At 43.3% G+C, this 26,984-nt stretch overlaps 1 protein-coding gene across 2 annotated transcripts; it reads right to left on the bottom strand.

The window, feature by feature from the left end:
* CLIC2 (chloride intracellular channel 2) lies at positions 1-26,984 on the bottom strand. Of its 2 annotated transcripts, none has more exons than XM_067471535.1 (6): positions 23,966-24,079; positions 18,168-18,277; positions 17,326-17,451; positions 7,213-7,319; positions 3,911-4,092; positions 1-1,445 (listed from the first exon to the last, which is right to left on the bottom strand). In XM_067471535.1, exons 2-6 carry the CDS (start codon positions 18,221-18,223, stop codon positions 1,284-1,286), a joined length of 633 nt encoding a protein of 210 aa, XP_067327636.1. In that variant the 5' UTR covers positions 18,224-18,277; positions 23,966-24,079; the 3' UTR covers positions 1-1,283. The 2 variants fall into 2 exon arrangements, with proteins under 2 accessions (XP_067327636.1, XP_060612303.2); XM_060756320.2 differs by lacking the exon at positions 23,966-24,079 and adding an exon at positions 26,499-26,984 and having other exon boundaries at positions 2-1,445.

Genomic DNA, 26,984 nt, shown 5'->3' with positions numbered 1-26,984 from the left:
AGGAGGGAGTAAAGAGGGAAGGAAAGACAAAAGGGAAGGAAGGAAGGAAGGAAGGAAGGAAGGAAGGAAGGAAGGAAGGAGAAGGAGGAAGGAAAGACAAAAGAAAATGAAGGAAGGATGAAAAGGTGGAAGGGAAGGAGGAAGGAAAAAGAAGGAAGAAAGGGAGGAAGAGAAGGATGGAAGGAAGAAAAGAAGGGAAGAAGGAAGGAAAGAGAAGAAAGGAATGACGATAAGGTGGGAAGGGATGGAGGGACGGAGAAAGGGAGGGAAGGAAGCAAAGGCAGGAGGGAAGGAAAAAGAGAAGGAAGGAAAGAAAGGGGAAAGAGAAAGAGGGAGAGAGGAAAGGAGGGAGGAAAGGGGGAAGGAAGGAAGGGAGGGAGGGAGGTAAGACAGAGTGGAAAGAAGGAAGAAAGGCTGGAAAGGAAGGAGAAAGAGGAAGGGAAGGAGGAAGGAAAGAGAGAAGGAAGGAAGGATAGGACAATGACAGAGAGGAGGGCCTGGGTTAGCTCATGCCTGAGCTAGAGACATCCTGTTGTTTGTGCTGGAAAGTATCTTCAATGTAGTCATTCCACTAATACTTCCCTGATTGTTTCCAGCACTGCATTTTATATATATTTAGATTTCAGACAAAATTATACACACCACTATTACTCTTATACAGTATATCTTATGCTAGCTATTCCAAAAGGGTTGCCTGAAATTTCAGCATGTCACGCTGGGAACCATGCACATCAGAGATTCAACGTCATAATCGACAACGAGTGCAATACAAGTAGATATGTTCATGCAACACTAGCTTTAAGCAAGGCTAGAAAAGTTAGTGTCTGGACTTAATCCTCGAAGCGTCAGTGAAGCCTAGAATAGAACACCGCGTGTTGTATATTTCTTGAGGAATTGAGACTTCTCATGTTTGGAAACAGTAGATGCCTTTGGGTGGAGGAGCAGACCATCTTGCAGAAGGCCTAAGAGGGCAGAGCTGGTGAAAGGCACAATATCATTCTTCTCAGACCAGTTATATGTAGGTTACTACTTTGCCCACTGCAATAACTCTATGTGCAAGGCGTATAAATCCAACTCACACAATCAACGCATCATAGGAAGAAGATAATTGTGGCAGAAGAGTGAAGGGACTGATGTGAAGGCATTGGAGAATTTCTTCAAGTCCGCTGTGGTTCGGCATCCAAGGTAGAGCTGTTTCCTCAAGAAAGCGGCTCCCTGGCAAAGCTCTCCAGCATGGATGAAGAGTTACCAATGGGAATGGAGACCCATCCAGGCTCCAACCCTTAACTCATCTTCTTGGCCACGTTGGCATAGGTGCGCTCAATCTCCCCGTCAGCTGGGCAGGTGTGGCTGAACTCATCTCGGGCGTACGCATGGTGAAGGTAGCGCCAAACTGCGGTCATCTCTAGAGGGATCTCAAAGTTGCGGTATTTCTTTGCAGCAATCTGTGTGGCAAGATGGGAGAGGTGAAATGGATGCAGAGAGAAAATAATTATAACAATACTTTATTTATAGACCACCCTCTCTCCCCGACGGGACTCAGGGCGGTTTACACACACAAAAAAGGGCAAACATTCAATGCCCCATGCAAATACAAACATTTCAAAAATAAAACAAAAGAATCCAAAAAATAATGACAATAACTTATGACAAAAGAGAAATCAACATCAAAATAAACAACTGAGTACGAATAATTGAATCAACTTAATTATACTAGTAACATAAATTAACCATTAAGATATAAATTCCGAGCAGGTGGTTAAAATACATAAAAATGGGTTGTGTGTTTTTCGGGCTGTATGGTCATGTTCCAGAAGCATTCTCTCCTGATATTTTGCCTGCATCCATGGCAGGCATCCTCAAAATCTGTTACAACAATTACAGAAATTGTGCATGTCCAGAGGTGGCAATAACCTATTACCCTGATGCAAGAAGAATAGCTAACAAAATTCTGTACTTAGCCAAAATGGACAAATTGGCCATGCTGATTGAGGAGAAAACTTGGACTGACCTTAAGGAAGATAGGGATTTTCCAATTACCTTATCATGACAATGTTGGGGTCATCTATAAACTATGGGAGTCATAATTAGCAAAGTGTTGCCTTAGGTAGAAGTGCAATTACATTATTGTTTAAAGGAAGTAGACTAATGAAGGGTAACTAATTATCAGATCGAAGGTGGTAGGTGTGAGGAAGCGTAAAATTATTGCCACCAATTTGTAAACGTTTGTAAAGGAACCACCACTTTGTGAGGGTTTATTTAATTGATAACTAATAATATTGATTTGGTCTTTCTTCTGTGTAACGTGACTTAATTTGGAAAGGAAAAGTACCAGGGACAAGGCTTTAGGAAAAACAGTAACAAGTTTATTAACATATAGAAGAAGCATGATGGATTCAATGTTTCCTACTCTTAGAGGCACATATCTTCAAAGGTTACCTTTATAACTTTTCTTAAACAACTCTGGAAAGGACTCTTCCTTCCACTAAACAGGTTTCAAACTTATTTTTCATCAAACTGTGTTTCTTTCTTTAATAGCTTACTCTTTCTTTATGATGTTTCTGTTACAATAGAGCAGGGTTTCTCAACCTGGGGGTCGGGACCCCTGGGAGGGGTCGCAAGGGGGAGTCAGAGGGGTCGCCAAAGACCATCAGAAAACACAGTATTTTCTGTTGGTCATGCGAGTTCTATGTGGGAAGTTTGGCCCAATTCTGTCTCTGGTGGGGTTCGGAATGCTCTTTGATTGTAGATGAACTATAAATCCCAGCAACTAAAACTCCCCAATGTCAAGATCTATTTTCCACAAACTCCACCAGTGTTCACATTTGAGCATATTGAGTATTCATGCCAAGTTTGGTCCAGATCCATCATTGTTTGAGTTCACAGTGCTCTCTGGATGTAGGTGAACTACAGCTCTAAAACTCAAGGTCAATGCCCACCAAACCCTTCCAGTATTTTCTGTTAGTCATGGGAGTTTTGTGTGCCAAGTTTGGTTCAATTCCATCATTGGTGGAGTTCAGAATGCTCTTTGATTGTAGGTTAACTATAAATCCCAGAAACTACAACTCCCAAATGACAAAATCAATCCCCCTCCAACCCCAACAGTATTCAAATGTGGGCATATCGGGTATTTGTGCCAAATTTGGTCCAATGAATGAAAATACATCCTGCATATCAGATATTTACATGTGGATTCATAACAGTAGCAAAATTACCGTTATGAAGTAGCAACTAAAATAATTTTATGGTTGGGGGTCATCACAACATGAGGTACTGTATTAAGGGGTCACGGCATTAGGAAAGTTGAGAAACACTGCAATAGAGACGCTCACTGGGTTTCTCTCACCCTTTCTCTCAACACTAACTATTAATATAAATAAGCCCACTCGACTTATTTAAACTACTCAGGCTAAAAGCCCAAACTTCCCTGATTCTTACTACAGTAGAATCAGTCCTTTCCCTGTAGTTTTTAAACTAAAGATCCCTTCTGGTTCTCTCTACTCAACAGAACCAGCCTCTCCTACAGTTCACAGACTGTAGACTATTTCCCTGATTCTCCTCCTAGAGAATCAGTCTTCTCCGTAGCTCTCCGGCTACAGACTAACTGTTTAAAATGGCTGCCCTGCCAAGTGGCAGTTGGCTCCGCCCCTGTTTCCATGGTAACCCAGCTCACAATAAGCTGAGCTGGCTATCATCTCCCTTGGTTATGCAACTTTCAATACTTACCCTTTAAACATCTGTCTATAATTATACATAACATCTATAATTACACATAACTGCAAGTCAAAAATTTATACTTTACCACAGTATGTTTGTAGTTTTATATATTTGTAACTTAGTTGTTGTGTAGAACGTGCAGTTGTGTAGTTTTGGTACTTTTATTTTGTGTTTGTCCAGCAAACGCACTCACCTTGATGATGTTGAGTTTGGGCAGCAGGTTGCAGTCGGCTAAGGTCATCCAGTTCCCATCCAGGAACTTCCTCTGAGACACTAACACTTCCTCTGTGGAATCCTGGTCAATTTCCTCAGGGAGTGGGGTGCTTAAATACTCATCCAGCCGCCTGAACTCTTTCAACAACGCTTTCTCCAAATCTGAATCACAAGAACCAAACATAGAATTGAAATATTTGTCTTGTGTTTACAAAGCCATTTCGCTCCAATCCATTGATTGACTGATATATAATCGGTCAACAGTTATTTCATTGTGGATAGCATAATTCTGCGATGGAAATGCAACACTGGGATTGTGGCGCAGCTGGCTGAGTGTCAGCTGCATTAAGATCACTCTGACCAAAAGGTCATGAGTTCGAAGCCAGCCTGGGTTGGAGTGGGTTTCCAACCAATTGTGTAGCCTGTTGTCGACCTTTACAACCCGAAAGACAGTTGCATCTGTCAAGTAGGAAAATTAGGTACCACCTTAAAGTGTGGGGTGGCTAAATTAACTAATTTATGAGGCCATAAAGAAGACTCCAGCAAAGCATTCCAGTGGGGAAGCATGCGGGGAATGCAGAAGTACTTCATCAGCGTCGCAGATGGATGATGAAAGCCACAGCTCCCCTGGCGGCCAGAAAAAGTTAAACAGCCTCTGTGTATGTCTGTATATGTTTGTATGTCAAAAATTGGCACTGAATGTTTGCCATATATGTGTACACTGTAATCCGCCCTGAGTCCCCTGCGGGGTGAGAAGAGCGGAATATAAAAGCTGTAAATAAATAAAATAAGTAAATAAACACCATAATGTCATAGAATGCACAAAAAGAAACTACATTGGAGGGTGATATATATATACACACACACACACACACACACACACACACACACACATACACATACACACATACACAAGATAGCAGCTTTCAATTTCTCCCCTAGTATTTGCACAAGCTTATGTTCTGTATGTCTGACGCTATTGGGCAGATCTTTGGAAGGGAGTCATTTGTAAAATGAACATTTTTCCTTTCCCCCCACACTTACATTGCATACTCCAAAAGTGCTTAAGCTATTCAACCTGGAAATTGCCCACAGAAGCCAACTAGGCTTATAGGGCCCTCTTGCATCTCACTAAAGGCTCATTACCCGAATCACCCATTCTGTTAGGTAGAACTCTAAATCACTTTTTATAATTCTGGAAACTATGGGATTCATCCAAGGTTTTGTTGTTGTAATGTTGTTGTTGTTGTTGTTATTGTGTCAGAAGCGACTTGAGAAACTGCAAGTTGCTTCTGGTCTGGTGTGAAAAATTGGCCATCTGCAGAGACATTGCCCAGGAGATGTCCAAATGTGTTTTCATCCTATGGGAGGCTTCTCTCATGCCCCTGCATGAGAAGCTAGAGCTGCTAGAGCTAACAGATGGGAGCTCACCCTGGCACAACTGTTAAACCCATTGCGTCATTGTGGCTCCTATAATAGTTATTATTATTATTATTATTATTATTATTATTATTATTATTGTGTTGGAAGTGACTTGAGAAACTGCAAGTTGCTTCTGGTGTGGCGTGAGAGAATTGGCCATCTGCAGAGACATTACCCAGGGGATGTCCAGATGTGTTACCATCCTATGGGAGGCTTCTCTCATGGCCCTGCATGAGAAGCTAGAGCTGCTAGAGCTAACAGACCAAAGCTCACCCTGGCACAAGGATTCAACCCATTGCTTCACTGTGGCCTATTATTATTATTATTATTATTATTGTGTCAGAACAAGTTGCTTCTGGTCGGGCGTGAGAGAATTGACCAGAGACATTGCCCAGGGGATGTTCAGATGTGTTTCCATCCTATGGGAGGCTTCTCTCATGTCCTTGCATGAGAAGCTAGAGCTGCTCGAGCTAAAAGATGGGAGCTCACCCTGGCACAACTGTTTAACCCATTGCGTCACTGCGGCTCCTATAATAGTAATAATAATAATTATTATTATTGTGTCAGAAGTGACTTGAGAAACAGCAAGTTGCTTCTGGTCTGGCGTGAGAGAATTGGTCATCTACAGATACATTGCCCAGGGGATGTCCAGATGTGTTATCATCCTATGGGAGGCTTCTCTCATGGCCCTGCACGAGAAGCTAGAGCTGACAGATGGGAGCTCACCCTGGCACAAGGGTTTTAATCCATTGCGCCTCTGCGGCTCCAATAATAATAATAATAATAATAATAATAATAATAATAATAATGCCATCAAAGTCAGAATTGAAAAGTCGATGACAGATCCCAAGTGTAGACTCTGCAAGGAAGCAGATGAAACAATAGATCACATCTTCAGCTGCTGCAAGAAGATCGCACACACAGACTGCAAGCAGAGGCATGACACCATTGCTCAGATGATTCACTGGAACTTGTGCCACAAACACCATCTGCCTGCAACAAAGAACTGGTGGGATCACAAACTGGAAAAAGTTACAGAGAATGAACACATCAAGCTATTCTGGGACTTCCGGATTCAGACAGAGTTCTGGAGCACAGTACTCCTGACCTTACAATCGTGTCAAAAAATAAAGTATGGATCATCGATGTTGCAATCTCAGGTGACAGCAGGATAGAAGAGAAACAACTGGAAAAGCTGACACAATATGAGGATTTAAAGATCGAACTGCAAAGACTCTGGCAGAAACCAGTAAAAGTGGTCCCAGTTGTGATCGGCACACTGGGTACAGTGCCTCAAGATCTTGGTCTGCACTTAAGCACAATTGGCGCTGACAAAATTACCATCTGCCAGCTGCAAAAGGCCACCCTACTGGGATCAGCATGCGTTATTCGCCGATACACCACACAGTCCTAGACACTTGGGAAGTGTCCGGCGTGTGATCCAATACAACAGCCAACAGAGTGTCTGCTGTGGGCTCATCTTGTGGTGTTTCTAATAATAATAATAATAATAATAATAATAATAATAATAATAATAATCTTTATTTATATCTCACCGCTATCCCAAAAGGGACTCAGGGCGGCTTACAAAAGTACATAGAAGTGCAACAGAATACACAAAGTACAGAGAGATACATATAACAATGTCAAATTACAAATTATGGTGATCCCATTAATTTCATAGGGTTTTCTCAAGCAAGAAATAATCAGGAGTGGTTTAGCCAGGTACCTCCCTCTGAAATACAGCCCACAGTACCTGGGAATCATTCCCTCTATTGCTTTTCCAAGGGAAATTGATATAATAATACTCTGCTTTCAACTCGTCTGCATAAGAAGGAAAAGGATTAGGTTTGTTCTTACTCTTGTTGGCTTCCTTGTGCGGGTTCTTGATGTAGGCAGAGAATTTGGCAAAGATGTTCCTGCCCACGTCCAGAGACTCCCTGTTTTTCGGTGTGAGTCGGGGATACCTAAATGGAAAATCCAGAATTAATGTCAAAAACCGTGTTTCCACAGCTCCAGGGCATGGTCTTATTCTTACCCACTTGCCTTATTGTCTAGAGATCTCACAAAATCAGGAACATTGACACAAGATGTTAGAACAATAAATATAAAATTTGAACGGTCAGGAAAGAAAAATGTACATCTTTGTGGAACATTGTAGGAAAGTAGGAATGTAACTAATGGAACATATCAGGATTTGTATTGTCAAAGGCTTTCACGGCCGAATCACTGGATTGCTGTGAGTTTTCCAGGCTGTCTAGCCATGTTCCAGAAGCATTCTCTCCTGACATTTCACCTCCATCTATGGCAGGCATCCTCAGAGGTTGTGAAGTCTGTTGGAAAATAGGCAAGTGAGGTTTTCCACCTGTGGAATGATGTCCAGGGTGGGAGAAAGAACTCTTGTCTGTTTGAGGCAAGTGTCAATGTTGCAATTGGTCTTGCAGCTTCAAAGCCTGGCTGGTTACTACCTGGGGGAGCCTTTGTTGGGAGGTGTTAGCTGGCCCTGATCGATTCTTGTCTGGATTTCTCCTTCTTTTTTGAGTGTTGCTCTTTATTTACTGCTAAAAATAATGTTGCAATTGGCCACCTTAGCATTTAATGTCCTTGCAGTTTCAAGGTCTGGCTGCTTCCTGCCTGGGGGATCCTTTGTTGAGAAGTGATTAGCTGGCCCTGATCGATTCTTGTCTGGAATTCCCCTGCTTTTTGAGTGTTGCTCTTTATTTACTGCTACAAGTAATGTTGCAATTGGCCACCTTAGCATTTAATGCCCTTGCAGCTTCAAGCTCTGGCTGTTTCCTGCCCGGGAGAATCCTTTGTTGAGAGGTGATTAGCTCGGCCTAATTGTTTCTTGTCTGGAATTCCCCTGTTTTTGAGTGTTGTTCCTTATTTACTGTTTTAGAGTTTTTAAAAAATACTAGTAGCCAGATTTTGTTTATTTTCATGGTTTCCTCCTTTCTGTTGAAATTGTTGACATGTTTATGGATTTCAGTTGCTTCTCTGTGTAGTCTGACATAGTAGTAGTTAGAGTGCTCCAGCATTTCTGTGTTCTCCAATAATGTGCTTTGTCCACCTCCCAACAAAGGGTTCCCCCAGGCAGCAACCAGCCAGGCTTTGGAGCTAAAAGGTCATTCAATGCAAATCAAGGCGGCCAAGAGTTCTTTATCCCACCCTGGACTTCCATAGATATATAAACCCAATTTTCCTAGTTTCCAACGGACCTCACAATCTCTGAGGATGCCTACCATAGATGTGGGCAAAACGTCAGGAGAGAATGCTTCTGGAATATGGCCACATAGCCCGGTAAACTCACAGCAGCCCAATATCAGGATTTAATGGCCATGTTAGCTGGGGATGGTGGGAGTTGATGGTGGGAAACTGTTAGGTGCATTTGATCATCACCACCTAGAACTTGTGGAAAGAAATAGATTTGTAGACCCCAGCAATACAATTGCTAACCATCAGAGGGCATTGCTGTATATTTATTAATGCTTTATGAAGGTCTTGAAATGAAAAGAGGGTTGACTCTATAACAGTGGTTCTCAACCTTCCTAATGCCATGACCCCTTAATACAGTTCCTCATGTTGTGGTGACCCCCAAACATAACTCCAACATTATGAATCGCCATATAAATAATGATCTGCAGGATGTATTTTCATTCACTGGAGCAAATTTGGCACAAATACCCAGTATGCCCAAATCTGAATACTGGTGGGGTTGGCGGGGGAGTTGATTTTGTCATTTGGGAGTTGTAGTTGCTGGGATTTATAGTTAACATGTAAACGAAGAGCATTCTGAATCTCACCAACAATGGAATTGAAACAAAGTTGGCACAGAGAACTCCCATGATCAACAGAAAATACTGGAAAGGTTTGGTGGGCATTGACCTTGAGTTTGGGAGTTGTAGTTCGCCTACATCCAGAGAGCACTGTGGGCTCAAACAATGATGGATCTGGACCAAACTTGGCATGGATACTCAATATGCCAAACACTGATGGGGTTTGGGGAAAATAGACTTTGACATTTGGGTGTGGTAGAAACTGGGATTTATAGTTCACCTACAATCAAGGAGCGTTCTGAACCCCACCAATGATAGAATTGGGCCAAACTTCCCATACAGAACCCCCATGACCAACAGAAAATACTGTGTTTTCTGATGGTCTTTGGCGACCCCTCTGACCCCCTTCACGACCCCCTCAGGAGTCCCGACCCCCAGGTTGAGAAACACTGCTCTATAATAAACCTTTAAATCGACCCAAGCAGAGCATGGGTTATAATCTAGATCAAGCATGGGCAAACTTAGGCCCTGTTTTGGACTTCAACTCCCACAATTCCTAACAGCCTAATCTTTATTTATACCCCACCACCATCTCCCCAAAGGGGGCTTGGAGCAGCTTACATCAGGCCAAGCCCAGCGATACATTACAGCAGCATAAAAATATAAACCACAAAATAACATCACAATAAAATAAATAAACCAACCAAGTAAAACAAACAGTACAACATAACATAATGGAAAGTAAAACACAGTGGGCGGACTATGACTTCCCTTGATCTCTGTACTCCTATTGATGCAGCTTAGGTTTGCATCTGGTTCTGGAGATGCCTTCATTTAGATTAGCCAGATATTCCTGTATTATTGCCTTTTTACCTATTGTGTGCTGCATTTCTCCTAAGGGGATCACAACCAGACACCGTGAAGACATCTGCCCTTGAGCTTCGCTACTCTGCTGCTGAATATGCATATTCACATTAAAGCAGTGGATGGGGCCCTTAATGAGACATGCCACATTATCACAAGATGCCTACCCCCAACACTGCTGGAGAAATTATACTGTTTAGCCGGTATTGCACCATCTGATATCTGTCGGGAAGTAGCAGCCAGTGATGAAAGAACCAAAGCAATGGCATCTCCAGCCCATCCTCTGCTTGGATATCAGCCAGCAAGCCAATGCTTTAAATCTAGAAACAGCCTCCTAAGATCTACAGAGATCCTCGCAGGAACACCTCAGCAAGTAAGAGTCCAAAAGTGGCAGGCTAAAACCCGGAACCTCAATCCATGGCTGATACCAGATGAAAAACTCCCTCCTGTGCACACAGAAAACTGGGCAACTTGAATGGCGATGAACAGACTGTGCGCTGGTACCATAAGATGCAGAACCAATCTTAAGAAATGGGGCTACAAAGTGGAGTCCATGACATTTGAGAGTAGAGAAGAGCAAACCACAGACCACCTATTACAATGCAGTCTGAGCCCTTTTTTTCGTGTCAGGAGCAACTTGAGAAATTGCAAGTCACTTCTGGTGTGCAAAAATTGGCCATCTGCAAGGACATTGCCCAGGGGGCGCCTGGATGTTATGATGTTTTACTATCCTTGTGGGGAGGCTTCTCTCATGTCCCCGCATGGGGAGCTGGAGCTGACAGAGGGAGCTCAACCTGCTCTCCCCAGATTTGAATCGCTGACCTATTGGTCAGCAGTCCTGCCGGCACAGGGGTTTAACCCATTGCACCACTGGGGGAGACAGAGCCTTGCCACATGCACAACGGAGGACCTTCTTAAAGTGACACCAGAGGCACTCCAAGTGGCCAGCTTCTGGTCAAAGAAAATTTAGTTCAATGCTAAGTTTTTAACTTTGTTGTTTTTCGATATGTTATAACTGTATCCTCAATTCACTTCTGACATGATAAGTAAAATATTTTCCTATTGCATCCTCTGTTCCATTTTCCCCAAGTTGATCTCTATTAACCTTTGAGGAGAAGACTGAGGCAAAGAAGGCGTTGAGTGGTTCTGCCTTTTCTTTGTACCTTGTTAACATTTTGCCATCATCATCATCGTCGTCATCATCACTACTACTACTATTACTACTTAGGGCAAAGGACATGATTAGCATCTTTCTGATTCTTATTATATTCCATTCCATTCCCACAAATGTATACATATCTCGAGGCTTGGATAGCAGTAGGTGCTGCATTTGAAGATGTAAATTTATAATAATCCAAGTTCATTTAGGCTTAAAGGTGTTGCTATATTTCTCCCCTCTCTTTTATTTTTCACTGAAGTCACTTGTGATTGATCCGGGGATCAATGCTCTATTGCTAAATTACATAATGGTGTAACATTAGAAAATGTTGACCATTTCTGCTACCTTGGCAGCCACCTCTCCACAAAAGTCAACATTGACACTGAAATTCAACACCGCCTGAGCCCTGCGAGTGCAGCATTTTTCTGAATGAAGCACAGAGTGTTTGAGGACCAGGACATCCATAGGGAGACCAAGGTGCTTGTTTATAAAGCTATTGTCCTCCCAACCCTGCTATACGCTCGTGAGATGTGGACTATCTACAGACGTCACATGCAACTCCTGGAACGATTCCATCAGCGCTGCCTCTGAAAAATCCTGCAAATATCTTGGGAAGACAAGCAGGCAAATGTCAGCATGCTGGAAGAAGCAAAGACCACCAGCATTGAAGAGATGGTCCTCCGCCATCAACTCCACTGGACCAGCCATATTGTCCGGATGCCTGACCACCGTCTCCCAAAGCAGTTGCTCTATTCCGAACTCAAGAACGGAAAATGGAATATTGGAGGGCAGGAAAAGAGATTTAAAGATGGGTTCAAAGCAGGGTCCTAGCCAGAAGAAAAATTGGGGAGGGTTGAAAATTTGGGGGGGGGGGGTTGAAACCTGCCTCCTAGCTCACACTGAAGCAAAGAGCAGAGCAGGGGGCAGAGCAGCCTTCAATAGCCTGCAGCTCCGCCCCTGTCAACCACCTCCACCAAGTCTGGCCTCCTTAATGAGAGCATTCAACACCCCCCCCCCCAAACTTGGTTGCTTTGCTACATTGGCTATTGCTGCAAGCAATGACAGTGTGAATAAATTGTCAATATTTGCTTTTGGTAGTGCTTGCAGTTCTGGAGGGACTCTTAATTTTTTGCGTCTCATAGACTTAGCATGGGGATTTGGTTAACCAGCTAAAATTCATGAGTAAACCAGGTTTTTTTTGGAAAAATTTCCGGGGGGGGGGGGGGGTTGAACCTCTAACACCCCCCCCCCCCCGGCTACAGGCCTGGTTCAAAGCCAACCTTAGAAACTCTGGCATAGACACTGAGAACTGGGAAGCCCTGGCCCTTGAGTGCTCCGGCTGGAGGTCAGCTGTGACCAGCAGTGCTATAGAATTTGAAGAGGCATGAATGGAGGGCAAAAGAGAGAAACTTGCCAAGAGGAAGGACCACCTTCCACCTGGAAACTAATGCCCTCACTGCGGGAGAAGATGTAGATCAAGAATAGGGCTCCACAGTCACCTACGGACCCACTGCCAGAACACCGACCTTGGAGGACCATCATCCTTGGACTATGAGGGATCGCCTAAGTAAATAAGTAAGTAAGCTAAACTACAGATCAAAGCTTATTGGGTGGTTGCGGAAGAAGCGGTTTGTGCTGCATGTCTCCATGTACATCACAGGATCCCGACCAATCTGACAACCCTTAGACAGGTAACTTAGAGAGTTCTCTTTTCCTTCCTTCGATACACACACATAAATATGATCTGCTCCCTTCTCCTCTGTGAGTGACTTAGTGCAATGGGGGATCTGTTGTAAATGCTTAGTCCTTTCAAACTGCCTCTTGTTGACTGCAGCTGCAAGTGGACAATTCAGAGGCCGGGTGCCAACTATGAGCGCATGCATCTTGGCTGCGCTCCCACCAGTTTGGATCCGGAGTGTTTCTCTTGGCTCGGGGAAAGTGTTTTGTTGAGTAAGAAGCAAAACAAAACACGGGGGAAGGAATCCTGGCCAGATCAGATCGAGGAAAAGTCACTTTTGGGGGCCATTGTGCAAGGGGGAGATCTTAGCAGCATAATTTAGCGCAAACTATCGAGGCATGCATAAAGCGACACCTGTGACCTTTCTTGTGGCCTCCTCTTCTAAGTTGCTCTTCTTCTTTTTGGGGCTCGTCCATCTCTCTCTCCTTCCAACCCCTCCCCAAGCTGTTCCCTGTTTCAACACAGAACTTCCTCCCATTGTTTTCAATCTCTCTGGCTGAACCTATTTCCTTCTTGGTCCCGGTTGGGAAACAGATGAGCCTGCTGAGCTGTCCTCCTCTCTCTCTTATCCGGAGCAGTTGGATGTCTCATCCTACCCTGCACAAGGCCATGACTTCTTTGCATGCTTCATCGTTTCAATCTATACCACTATCCAGTTCCTGAGCATCCAGGCATCCAGAGTTAACCCTTAGGGATGGCTAGTTCTCTCATGCTTTATTTTCATTGGATCTTTCTATAAATATAAACATCATCGCCCAAAAGAAAGTCTTTTCCTCTGCTTTTAAACTCAGAACTTTTAAAAGGTGGGTTGTTATAGGTGTTTTGGGCTATATGGCCATGTTCTAGAAGCATTCTCTCCTGATGTTTCGCCTGCATCTATGGCAAACATAGATCTTGTCTCCTGCATATGTCATCAGTTGAGACCCCTCCCCACAGCACCAACCACCACTCTGAGCCAGAGTGAAGACAGGGGAGGCCAGGGGACAGTTCCACCTTGTCTCCTGTGCTATGCTAATATATAATTAATATAATATAATATAATATAATCATAGAATCAAAGAGTTAGAAGAGACCTCATGGGCCATCCAGTCCAACCCCATTCTGCCAAGAAGCAGGAATATTGCGTTCAAATCACCCCTGACAGATGGCCATCCAGCCTCTGTTTAAAAGCTTCCAAAGAAGGAGCCTCCACCACACTCCGGGGCAGAGAGTTCCACTGCTGAACGGCTCTCACAGTCAGGAAGTTCTTCCTCATGTTCAGATGGAATCTCCTCTCTTGTAGTTTGAAGCCATTGTTCCATTGCGTCCTAGTCTCCAAGGAAGCAGAAAACAAGCTTTCTCCCCCCTCCCTGTGGCTTCCTCTCACATATTTATACATATAATATAATATAATATAATACAATACAATATATTGTATATACATATAATATTTATAATATTATAATGTAATATAGTATAATACTAATAATAATAACATGATATTATAATTATATATTTTATATTTCATGTAATATTACTTATAATATTACAATATAATTGTATAGTACAATATAGTGATGTCTAGCACTGATATTGTACTGTGCTAATGGTATAATGTATTGTATGTGTGTGTGTTTGTGCGTGTATCTATATAAATAAAAATGTAATGTTGGTTTGTGGAATTAACAGAACTCAAAAACCACTGGACGAATTGACACCAAATTTGGACACAAGATACCTAACAACCCAATGTATGTCCTCAACTAAAAAACTTGATTTTGTAATTTGGAAGTTGTAGTTGCTGGGATTTATAGTTCACCTACAATCAAAGAGCATTCTGAACCCCACCAACGATGGAATTGAACCAAACCTGGCACACAGTTCTCCCATGACAAACAGAAAATACTGGAAGGGTTTGGTGGGCATTGACCTTGAGTTTTGGATTTGTAGTTCACATACATCCAGAGATCACTGTGCACTCAAACAATGATGAATCTGGACCAAACTTTACACAAATACTCAATATGCCCAAATGTGAACACTGGTGGAGTTTGGGAAAAATAGAATCCTGACATTTGGAAGTTGTAGTTGCTGTGATTTATAGTTCATCTACAATCACAGAGCATTTTGAACTCCACCAACGATAGAATTGGGCCAAACATCCCACAAATAACCCCCATGTGGGCCACAGCAACGCATGGCAGGGGACAGCTATTCTATATAAATAAAAATGTAATGTTCGTTTGTGGGATTAACAGAGCTCAAAAACCACTGGACGAATTGACACCAAATTTGGATACAAGACACCTAACAACCCAATGTATGTCCTTCACTCAAAAAATTGATTTTGTCATTTGGGAGTCATAGTTGCTGGGATTTATAGTACATCTACAATCAAAGAGCATTCTGAACTCCACCAATGATGGAACTGAACCAATCTTGGGACACAGAACTCCCATCACCAACAGAAAATACTATAGAAGGGTTTGGTGGGCATTGACCTTGGGTTTGGGAGTTGTAGTTCACCTACATCCAGAGAGCAATGTGGACTGAAACAATGATGGGTCTGGACCAAATTTGGCATGGATATTCCATATGCCCAAATACGATCACAGATGGAGTTTGGGAGAGATAGACCTTGACATTTGAGAGTTGTAGTTACGAGATTTATAGTCCACCTACAATTAAAGAGCATGCTGAACCCCACCAACGACAGAATTGGGGCAAACTTCCCACACAGAACCACCATATTTAAGGCCATCCAGTCCAACTCCCTTCACCAGGGCAAGAAAACGTAATCAAAGCCCTCCTGACAAAGAGCCATCCAGTCATAAATATAGATAGATATATATATATGATACACATACACACAGATATAGTATCATAGATTTGAAAGGGACCCCTAAAGAAGGACAATTATATGTTGCATATTCCTGAGTAGGCAAACCAGACAATCTCCACATCAAGACTGACAAAGAAACAGCAAGAAATACTGTTTACCCACAAGCAGAAAGAGATCACATAGCTTAGAAAACAACACTTTCTCATTACTTTATTTTCCAGATCACTAGGCTGGGCCACAGCAATGCCTGGCAGGGGATGGCTAGTATTACAATATAATTGTATAATACAATATAGTGATGTATAGCACTGATATTGTACTGTGCTAATGGTATAATGTATGTATATGTGTGTGTGTGTATGTGTATATAGATATATCTTATAAGCCGCTCTGAGTCTCCTTTGGGGTGAGAAGGGCGGCATGTAAATGTCGCAAAAAATAAATAAATAAACATCCTCAGAGGTTGTGAGGTCTTTCTTGATGTCAGCTCTGAGGGTGATGTATATAAGGGTGGGTCAAAAGGTAATGCCTCTATCGCTCTAACTTTTATTTCTTTCACAGCTACTGGACTATCTATGCATAATATGATAGAGATAACCTTACTCCACTGATATAGTATTTTCTTTTTTCCAATTGACTGATTAGAACTATGAATCTGAAACTAAAAGAAAGAGTCATCATTGAATTTCTGGCCAAAGAAGGTTGTGCACTTAAGGAAATTCAGAATCACTTGAAAAATGTTTCTGATTTGGCCTCTTCTGACTTTGACCTGTTTGGACCTCTGGAAGACAACCTACGTGGTTTCAGATTCAATGACCTGAATGATGGTAAAGGTAAAGGTGAAGGTTTTCCCCTGACATTAAGTCCAGTCGTGCCCAACTCTGGGGTGTGGTGCTCATCTCCATTTCTAAGCTGAAGAGCCAGCGTTGTCCGTAGACACCTCCAAGGTCATGTGGCCGGCATGACTGCAAGGAGTGCCATTACCTTCCTGCCGGAGCGATACCTATTGATCTACTCATATTTGCATGTTTTCAAACTGTTAGGTTGGCAGAAGCTGGGGCTGACAGCGGAAGCTCACACCACTCCCCGGATTCGAACCTGCGACCTTTCAGTCAACAAGCTCAGCGGCTCAGCGCTTTAACCCACTTTAAACTCATGGGTCATGAAGCAAAACCCTGAATTTTTCCAAAATGGTTTTGATGCCTGGGTTAAACAATGGTGCAAATGTGTCCAAATTGATGGCGACTCTGTGGAACAGTAGTTTTGTGCAGAGGGCAATTCAGGCTAGGATCTGTAGCAACTTCTATTGTTATAGGTTCATTCATAATGTTTTTATGGCACAGGAGGCAAAACTTTTGGACTCACCCTCATATTAGTATATCTATATAGTTTCACTTCGGCAATATTGTTCCTAGCGTTCTGTTTGGAGCCAGCTTTTGAAACCCAGCACTTTTATATTAATATTAGTAAGAGTGTGTCCACCAAACCAACTTGTCTCCTAATTTACATTCATCTGAAATCCATAGGAAATCATAGATATTTTTTTAAAATATATATATATAATCTGTTGCTGAAAGGAAGTGAAAGAAATGTTGGTTATTTTGCAGGGAAATACTTAGGTGGTGAGAGAGTCTGTTCCAGAAAGTCTTCGATCTTCAAGAAGTCTGTTTTCAGCTCCTTGTTGAACACCAAGAATGGAGGCTTCATCCCAGGTGCCAGATCTTTCAACTCATCTGGTTTCCTAAACAGAAATGTGAAGCATGGTTTGTAAGGTATGGTGTTTTTCCTAGGTACTTTCTTAGGGTTCATCTACACTGTAGAACTAATGCAGTTTGGCACCATTTTACTTGCCATGGCTCAATACTATGACATTGTAGGGCCCTTCCACACAGACATATAATCCAGAATAGATGTGGCCGAAATGTCAGAAGAGAATGCTTCTGGAACATGGCCAGACTGCCCGGAAAACTCACAGCAACTCAGTGATTCCGGCTATGAAAGCCTTTGACAACATATCTTTATGATTGATTTGGAGGATGGGATAGTAGGTATATGTGAATCAACATATGCAAGTTTCATCAAAATCATCTCTGGTTTCTTCTGGATTGACCACCTGCTGCAATGCAACCTGAGCCCTGCCACATGCACAAGGGAGGACCTTCTTGCAGCAACACCAGAAGCACTCCAAGTGGCCAGATACTGGTCAAAGGACATTTAATCAACTCTCATACTCACAAATTTTGTAATCTGCTTGTTTGCTTTGCTCTGTTAGAAATGTAATATAATTTGACTGGTTGTTCTGACACGACAAATAAATAAATCAAAATCATGGGGGTTTTTTGCTCTTTTTTGGTGAGACATATACCTTTTTTGGAGGAAGGTGCAAGTGGGCCACTCTAAGGACAACTCGCCAGCCTTTGTGCCCAAAGTATGCCTCTGCTGACCTCTCAGGCCTACCTTGTCATATCCACTGTTGTCACGTTGAACCGGGCACCTTTGAGCCACAGAACCATGAAAAGGCTTTGGCAGAAGGGGCAGTTTCCAATGTTTTCTCCATCCAAGCCGGCCTGCAGCAAAGGCAAAATGGGTCATTGGCTGTTCTCAGAGAGGTAGCTGAATGCTGACGTTAAAGTACAGTCAAAATAATGATACATGGTGTAAGTAATGCAAAAAGAAAGTGCATTGCACATAGGCTTGGAATAATAATAAATATAAATAAAAATGTAATGTTTGTTTGTGGGATAAATAGAACTCAAAAACCACTGGACGAATTGACACCAAAGTTGGACACAAGACACCTAACAACCCAATGAATGTCCTTCACTCAAAAAATTGATTTTGTCATTTAGGAGTTGTAGTTGCTGGGATTTATAGTTCACCTACAATCAAAGAGCATTCTGAACCCCAACCAAACTTGGCACACAGAACTCCCATGACCAACAGAAAATACTGGAAGTGTTTGGTGGGCATTGACCTTGAGTTTTGTATTTGTAGTTCACCTACATCCTGAGATCACTGTGGACTCAAACAATGATGAATCTGGACCAAACCCTACACAAATACTCAATATGCCCAAATGTGAACACTAGTGGAGTTTGAGGAAAATAGAATCTTGACATATGGGAGTTGTAGTTGCTGGGATTTATAGTACACCTACAATCACAGAGCATTCTGAACCCCACCAACGATAGAATTGGGCCAAACCTCCCACACAGAACCCCCATGGGGGCCACAGCAACATGTCGCAGGGGATGGCTAGTAACAATAATAATAACAACAACAACTTGGAAAGTGTCTGACATGTGATCCAATACAACAGCCAGCAGAGTGATCTTGCCTGCTGTGGACTCATTTTGTTGTGTTTCTAATAATAATAATAATAATAATAATAATAATAATAATAACAACAACAATAACAATAACAACAATAATAATAATATACTTTGTTTATATTCCACTCTATCTCCCTGAGGGGACTCAGAGCAGATTATAGAATACATATATGGCAAACATACAACGCCAATATACAATTAAAAACAAAGACAGACAGTACAGACTGAAGGAAAGGCTTCCCCCTTTCCATCTCTGGCATCTGGAGGCTGTGTTCAATTCTGGCTTTCGGGTGGTGCTATTGTTCCATTTTCCATACCAAGGAGCCTGTTGTCCATGAACATCTTCCCGATCAAATTGCGGGCATGTCTGCATGGGCGCCTTTTACCTCCCTGTCAAAGCAGTACCTATTGATCTACTTACGTTACGAGTTTCAAACTGCTAGGTAGTCAGAAACTAGGGCTGATGGCGGGACCTCACCCTGACCGGCGACTTTGAACTGCCAAGCTCCTGGTTGGCAAGGTTTCCTACAGCTAGAAATTTAACCCACTGTGCTACCACATCTCCTTGGAAAGGACATTTCTGCCCTATCCCTCATAATACTGGCAGCTATTTGGGATGCAAACTACACGTTCCAGGACACCATGACCTAGAGCTATAGCAGTTAAAGTGTTATCAAACAGCATTAATTCTATAGTGTAGATCAGTGTTTCTCAACCTAGGGGTCGGGATCCCTGTGGGGGTCGCGAAGGGATGTCAGAGGGGTCGCCAAAGACCACCAGAAAACACCAGAAAACACAGTATTTCCTGTTGGTCATGGGGTTTCTGTGTGGGAAGTTTGCAAGGACGTTGCCCAGGGGACATTACTCGGATGTTTTGATGTTTTCCCATCCTTGTGGGAGGCTTCTCTCATGTCCCCTTTGCATGGGGAGCTGGAGCTGACAAAGGGAGCTCATCCACACTCTCTCCAGATTCAAACCTAGGACTTGCCGGTCTTCAGTCCTGCCGGCCCAAGGGTTTAACCCACTGCGCTACCGGGAGCTCCATCTTTGAGTAGAGAACCAAGTCTACACATACAATTTATTAATGCAGCGTTTCTCAACCTGGGGGTCGGGTGTAAGAGAGGTCGCCAAAGACCATCAGTATTTTCTGTTGGTCATGGGGTTTCTGTGTGGGAAGTTTGACCCAATTCTATTGTTAGTGGGGTTCAGAATGCTCTTCGATTGCAGGTGAACTATAAATCCCAGCAACTACAACTCCCAAATGTCAAGGTCTGTTTTCCCAAAACTCTACCAGTGTTCACATTTGGGCATATTGAGTATCCGTGCCAAGTTTGGTCCAGATCCATCATTGTTTGAGTCCACAGTGCTCTCAGGATATATGTGAACTACAACTCACAAACTCAAGGTCAATGCCCACCAAACCCTTCCCGTATTTTCTCTTGGTCATGGGAGTTCTGTGTGCCAAGTTTGGTTCAATTCCATCCTTGGTGGAGTTCAGAATGCTCCTTGATTGTAGGTGAACTATAAATCCCAGCCACTACAACTCCCAAATGACAACATCAACCTCCCGCAGCCCTACCAGTATTCAAATTTGGGTATTTCGGGTATTTGTGCCAAATTTTGTCCAGTGAATGAAAATACATCCAGCATATCAGATATTTGCATTACGATTCATAACAGTAGCAAAATTACAGTTCTGAAGTAGCAATGAAAATAACATTATGGTTGGGGGTCACCACAACACGAGGAAACGTATTAAGAGGTCACGGCATGAGGAAGGTTGAGAACCACTGGTGTAGATGCACCTGAACTCTTCTGTTTTCTCAGCTGTAGTCCCCTTTTTGATGAGTTCTTTTAATGATATTAGGGTGGCCAACAAGAAAGCAACATGGTCCAATAGTTAAACACTTTGCCACTGCTCTCTTGTTAAAGTTCTCACTACAATTTTCTAAGACAGATTGGTAAAATTGTTAAGAGCACAAGTAGAAGACATTAAGGAAAGTGCTTGGTGGAGCAGAGTTGAATTCAGCTCTCATGAATGGAGTGGCCACACCATTTCCAGGCCAAATCTTGAAGAGATGCTTCTTTTCTGGAAACCGGACATTGTTATTTCTTAGTTTCTATTTAATTTTCAAAGCAAACAGCACATTGTTTCTGTTTCCTGCGGTGGAACAGTATCAGCAATGGAAGCAATAGTGAAAGCTCTTGGTATGCTTTTCCAGCCTATTGTGGCAATCTTTATCTTTGCAGACCACGATTGAGAAGGACTCTGGGAAGTGAGATAAAAGATCCGAGAAGAACACCCAGTGCTTCTGGTTGAGAAGAACAAGAGTGCTGGACTATTGTGGGTCGGCAGGAAGGGAGTTTGGCACAGCTGCACAATATGTATGTGTGTGTTCGGGGAGTCTCAAGGGGGTAGGTGTGGAAGGGAGGTTCGGTAAACTTTTCCATCTCAGTCATGGAATGGAAAAGTTCGTCATATTCTTATTTCTTTCCCCTTCTGTTCTTTCAACATTAGTGAAACACACTTAGGGGATTTACCAGCCGTTCAGATCTCTTTCCCAGAAATCTATGTTTTCCTTGAATGCCACCCAGGACTGCCCTAAGACAGTGTTTCTCAACCTTCCTAATGCCATGAACCCTTAATACAGTTCCTTATGTTTGGGTTTGGGGTGACCCGGGGGGGGGGGGGGCTTGAGGGGCTTCAGCCCCCTCCCCCCAAATTCTCATGCTGGTTCGTGAAAAGGCTTACTGGTGCATTATTTAAACTGTTATGTTTATTCATATCATGATCTGATCACCATACTCAATATATCCCATATGCATGGGGGTATTGGGGTAATAATACAAAAGGTTTGCTAGGCTAGACCCTCTTTCACTCAGACTCAGCCCCCCCCCCAAAACTCACCCCCCCCCCCCCCGAAACCCCCCTGAAAAAAATTCAGTCCCCCCCCCCCCCCCCGCCGAAACGAAATCCTGGCTACGGGCCTGGGTGACCCCCAAACATAAAATCATTTTCATTGCTACTTCATAACTGTAATTTTGCTATTGTTATCAATTGTAATGTAAAGAGACCTCATGGTCCATCCAGTCCCAACCCCCTGCCAAGAATCAGGAAAATTGCATTCAAATCACCCCCGACAGATGGCCATCCAACCTCTGTTTCTGGTGTATTTTCATTGAGTGGACCAAATTTGGCACAAATACCCAATACGCCCAAGTTTGAATACTAGTGAGATTTGGTGGTTGGGGGGGGGGGGGGGGTTGATTTTGACATTTGGGAGTTGTAGTTGCTGGGATTTATAGTCCACATACAAAGAGCATTCTGAACTCCACCAACAATGGAATTGAACCAAACTTAGCACTCAGAATTTCAATGACCAACAGAAAAAACTGTAAGGGTTTGGTGGGCAGTGACCTTGAGTTTTGGAGTTGTAGTTCACCTACATCCAGAGAGCACTGTGGACTCAAACAATGATGGATCTGGACCAAACTTGGCACAAACCCTCTGTGCAAACCCTGGGCAAGTTACTCTATTTCCGTCGCCAGGGAAGGCAAGGCAAATGTCTCCTGACTAAATCTTGTTAAGAAACCATGTGATAGCCTGAGCTCAAAAATGGCTTGAAAGCACACAACAGGAACAACACTTGCAATGCCGTTGCAGTCTCATGTAAACTTGAATAACAATAACATAGCAGAGCACCTGATGAACCAACCTGGACACAGCATATTATTTGAGAACACAGAAATGCTGGACCACTCTCACAACCACCATGTCAGAGATGCCACTGAAATCCACAAGCATGTGGTCAATTTCAACAGAAAGGAGGCAACCATGAAAATGAACAAAATCTGGCTACCGGTATTAAAAAACTCTAAAATTACAACAGCCCAACAACAGAGAGGAAACAATCAGGGACATCTAATAACTTCTCAACAAAAGATTGCCCCAGGCACTAACAAGCCACACCAAACAACTGCCAGGCCATCAAATGCTAATCTAGGTGGTCAATTGAAACATTCACACCTAGCTCCAACAGACAAGAGTTCTTTGTCCCACCCTGGTCATTATTCCACAGATATATAAACCCATTTTCCTAGTTCCAACAGACCTCACTACCTCTGAGGATGCTTGCCATAGATGTAGGCGAAACGCCAGGAGAGAATGCCTCTAGAGCAGTGGTTCTCAACCTGGGGTCCCCAGATGTTTTTAGGCTTCAACTCCCAGAAATCCTAACAGCTGGTAAACTGGCTGGGATTTCTGGGAGTTCTAGGCCAAAAACATCTGGGGACCCCAGGTTAAGAAACACTGCTCTAGAACATGGCCATATAGCCCGAAAAAACCTACAACAACCCAATAACAAATAAGTATACTTTAAAAAATATAAGTAAAGGCAAAGGTTTGCCTTTGACATTAAGTCTTGTCATGTCCGACTCTGGGGAGTGGTGCTCATCTCCATTGCTAAGCTGAAGAGCCGGCATTGTCCATAGACACCTCCAAGGTCATGTGGCCAGCATGACTGCATGGAGTGCCGTTACCTTCCCGCTGAAGCAGTACCTATTGATCTACTCACATTTGCATGTTTTCGAACTGCTAGGTTGGCAGAAGCTGGGGCTAACAGTGGGAGCTCACCCCACTCCCCAGATTCGAACCTGTGACCTTTCTAGTCAAGTTCAGCATCTCAGTGGTTTAACCCACTGTGCCACCAGGAGCTCCCTTTAAAATATATATGCTTATAAAAGATCAAGGTTGTCCCCTGACATGAAGTCCAGTCATGTCTGACTCTGGGGTGTAATGCTCATCTCCATTTCTAAGCCAAAGAGCCGGCGTTGTCCATAGACACCTCCAAGGTCATGTGGCCAGCATGACTGCATGGAGCACCGTTACCTTCCCACCTGAGCGGTACCTATTGATCTACTCACATTTGCATGTTTTCGAACTGCTAGGTTGGCAGAAGCTAGGGCTGACAGCGGAAGCTCACGCCGCTCCCCGGAATCGAACCTGCGACTTTTCGATCAACAAGTTCAGCAGCTCAGTGCTTTAACTCACTGCGCCACCGGGGGCTCCCATATATGCATATATAAATATATATATCTCATACTTTAAAAAGCATCTTATCTGTTCCTTGCAAATGTATTTATGTCTTCGATGATGTGTGGTTCGCAATGACAGCACTGATAAGCAATGTGTAAGCATCAGCAAAACAACATCTTGACTGGAGCAAAACAAGATTGTCATCAGATCAGCTCCTCTGATCCAGCTTAACACAGACAGAACACTTCCGAGCTGTTGTAACCTTGAGATTTGCAACAAGAGCAACATTTCACAAGGGAAGACTGGAACAGTTATATCAGAGTTTATTTAAGATGGCAAAGTGACTAATGAAGAAGAGCACACAGGCATCTTGATCAGTAGGGTAATTGTGTCTTGAACCCAACAGAGGCCAAAATCTTGGAGATCATCTGTCAATGGCTGTCAATCAAAGCTTTAGGTTAGTCCCAGCTTCTTACAAGCCGTATTCCCATTAGTACAGTCATGCAATCCCATCATTTTAGACCCAGTAAAAGAGCCCAAGAATTTGGCAGCTACTGATCTTATGCCCACCTCCCTTTTGAGATGGCATTCCCATACATCAGTGTTTCTCAACCTTCCTGATGCTGCGATCCTTTAATACAGTTCCTAATGTTGTGGTGACCCCCAACCATAACATAATTTTCATTGTATTGTCGAAGGCTTTCATGGCCAGAATCACTGGGTTGTTGTAGGTTTTCCGGGCTATATGGCCATGTTCTAGAGGCATTTTCTCCTGACGTTTTGCCTGCATCTTTGGCAAGCATCCTCAGAGGTAGTGAGGTCTCACTACCTCTGAGGATGCTTGCCATAGATGGAGGCGAAACGTCAGGAGAAAATGCCTCTAGAGCATGGCCATATAGCCCAGAAAACCTACAACAACCCATTATTTTCATTGCTACTTCATAACTGTCATTTTGCTACTGTTATGAATCATAATGTAAATACCTGATATGCAGGTTGCATTTTAACTCACTGGACCAAAGTTGGCACAAACACCCGATATGCCCACATTTGAATACTGGTGGGGTTGGAGGGGGGGATTGATTTTGTCATTTGGGAGTTGAAGTGGCTGGGATTTATAATTCACCTACAATCAAAGAGCATTCTGAACTCCATCAACAATGGAATTGAACCAAACTTGGCACACAGAACTCCCATGACCAACAGAAAATACTGGAAGGGATTGGTGGGCATTGACCATGAGTTTAGGAGTTGTAGTTCACCTACATTCAGAGAGCACTGTGGACTCAAACAATGATGGGTCTGGACCAAACTTGGCACAAATACTCAATATGCCCAAATGTGAATACTGGTGGAGTTTGGGGGAAATAGACAATGACAGAGGTGACATTTGGGAGTTGTAGTTACTGGGATTTATAGTTAACCTACAATCAAAGAGCATTCTGAACTCCACCAATGATTGACCCAAAGTTAGCACACAGAACTTCCATGACCAACAGAAAATACTGGAAGGGATTGGTGGGCATTGACCTTGAGTTTGGGAGTTGTAGTTCACCTACATTCTGATTGCACTGTGGACTCAAACAATGATGGATGTGGACCAAACTTGGCACAAATAATATGCCCAAATGTGAACACTGGTGGAGTTTGGGGAAAATAGCCCTTGACATTTGGGAGCTGTCGTTGCTGGGATTTATAGTTCACCTACAATCAAAGAGCATTCTGAACTCCACCAATGATAGAATTGACCCAAAGTTGGCACACAGAACTCCCATGACCAACAGAAAATACTGGAAGGGATTGGTGGGCATTGACCTTGAGTTTAGGAGTTGTAGTTCACCTACATTCAGAGAGCACTGTGGACTCGAACAATGATGGCTCTGGACCAAACTTGGCACAAATACTCAATATGCCCAAATGTGAACACTGGTGGAGTTTGGGGGAAATAGCCCTTGACATTTGGGAGCTGTAGTTGCTGGGATTTATAGTTCCCCTACAATCAAAGAGCATTCTGAACCCTGCCAACGATTGAATTGGGCTAAACTTCCCACACAGAAACCCCATGACCAACAGAAAATAGTGTGTTTTCTGATGGTCTTTGATGACCCCTCTGACACCCCCCTCATGACCCCCCCAGGGGTTCCGACCCCCAGGTTGAGAAACACTGCACTAGCTTCTTACAAGCCATTTTCCCATTAGTGCAGTCATGCAATTCCATCATTTTAGACCCAGTAAAAGAGCCTGATAATTTGGCAGCTGACGTTCTTATGTCCACCTCCCTTTTCAGTTGGCATTCCCCTACACTGAATTCCAAGAGTAGTAACCCAACTGTTCTCTACCTGCTCATTTTGCTCAACCAGGCTCTCAGTTTCTGCCCAATGTCGTACCCAGATGGCACCTGATTATCCATACGACCCTCACCTTTACAAACAGCTCGATCTCTGGTTCTTTCAAGGGATTGTAAAGTCGGCTCGCCATCGTCTCTCCTTGAGAAGGCTGCCCAAATTCTTCTTTCGCTGTGGTTGCCACTCAGCAAACCTTGGCAATGACAGAGGTGGGAATCCAGGCAGAAGGGTGGCTTTGCTAGATGTTGAATCCTCTCTGGAAAAGATGAGTCCCACTCCCAGACTGGCCGCCGCTCAGCTGCAAGCGGGCCTTTCCCTTTAAGTTTCCCTTCCTTTCGTCCTTCCTCCAAAATTCAAAGCCAGAAAGGGCACTGAGGTGTGCTGAGCGACCTTCTGCTTGTTGTGAGTCAGCAGGATGGACTATCAGCAAAGGACAAGCTGCGGTCTTCTCTGCCTATCGAGGAGGCCAGATGTTGCCCGGACTCTTTAAGAAATATCCTCCTGTTCTCTGACTGTAACACCACAATTGACAGGGTTTCTATCACAGGAAGTAAGTTGGGAA

The sequence above is a fragment of the Anolis sagrei genome, chromosome 10 (assembly GCF_037176765.1).
Source record: "Anolis sagrei isolate rAnoSag1 chromosome 10, rAnoSag1.mat, whole genome shotgun sequence".
Lineage (NCBI taxonomy): Eukaryota > Metazoa > Chordata > Lepidosauria > Squamata > Dactyloidae > Anolis > Anolis sagrei.
This window is presented reverse-complemented; position numbering and strand designations above follow the sequence as displayed.

Coding starts and splice junctions, on each gene's coding strand:
- CLIC2 (XM_060756320.2), bottom strand. CDS start 26,555: ATGGCGAGCCGACTTTACAATCCCTTGAAAGAACCAGAGATCGAGCTG. Junction 18,278..26,498: donor AGATCGAGCTGTTTGTAAAG/GTGAGGGTCGTA, acceptor CCTTTGCTGCAG/GCCGGCTTGGATGGAGAAAA. Junction 1,446..3,910: donor CCAAACTCAACATCATCAAG/GTGAGTGCGTTT, acceptor CTTGCCACACAG/ATTGCTGCAAAGAAATACCG.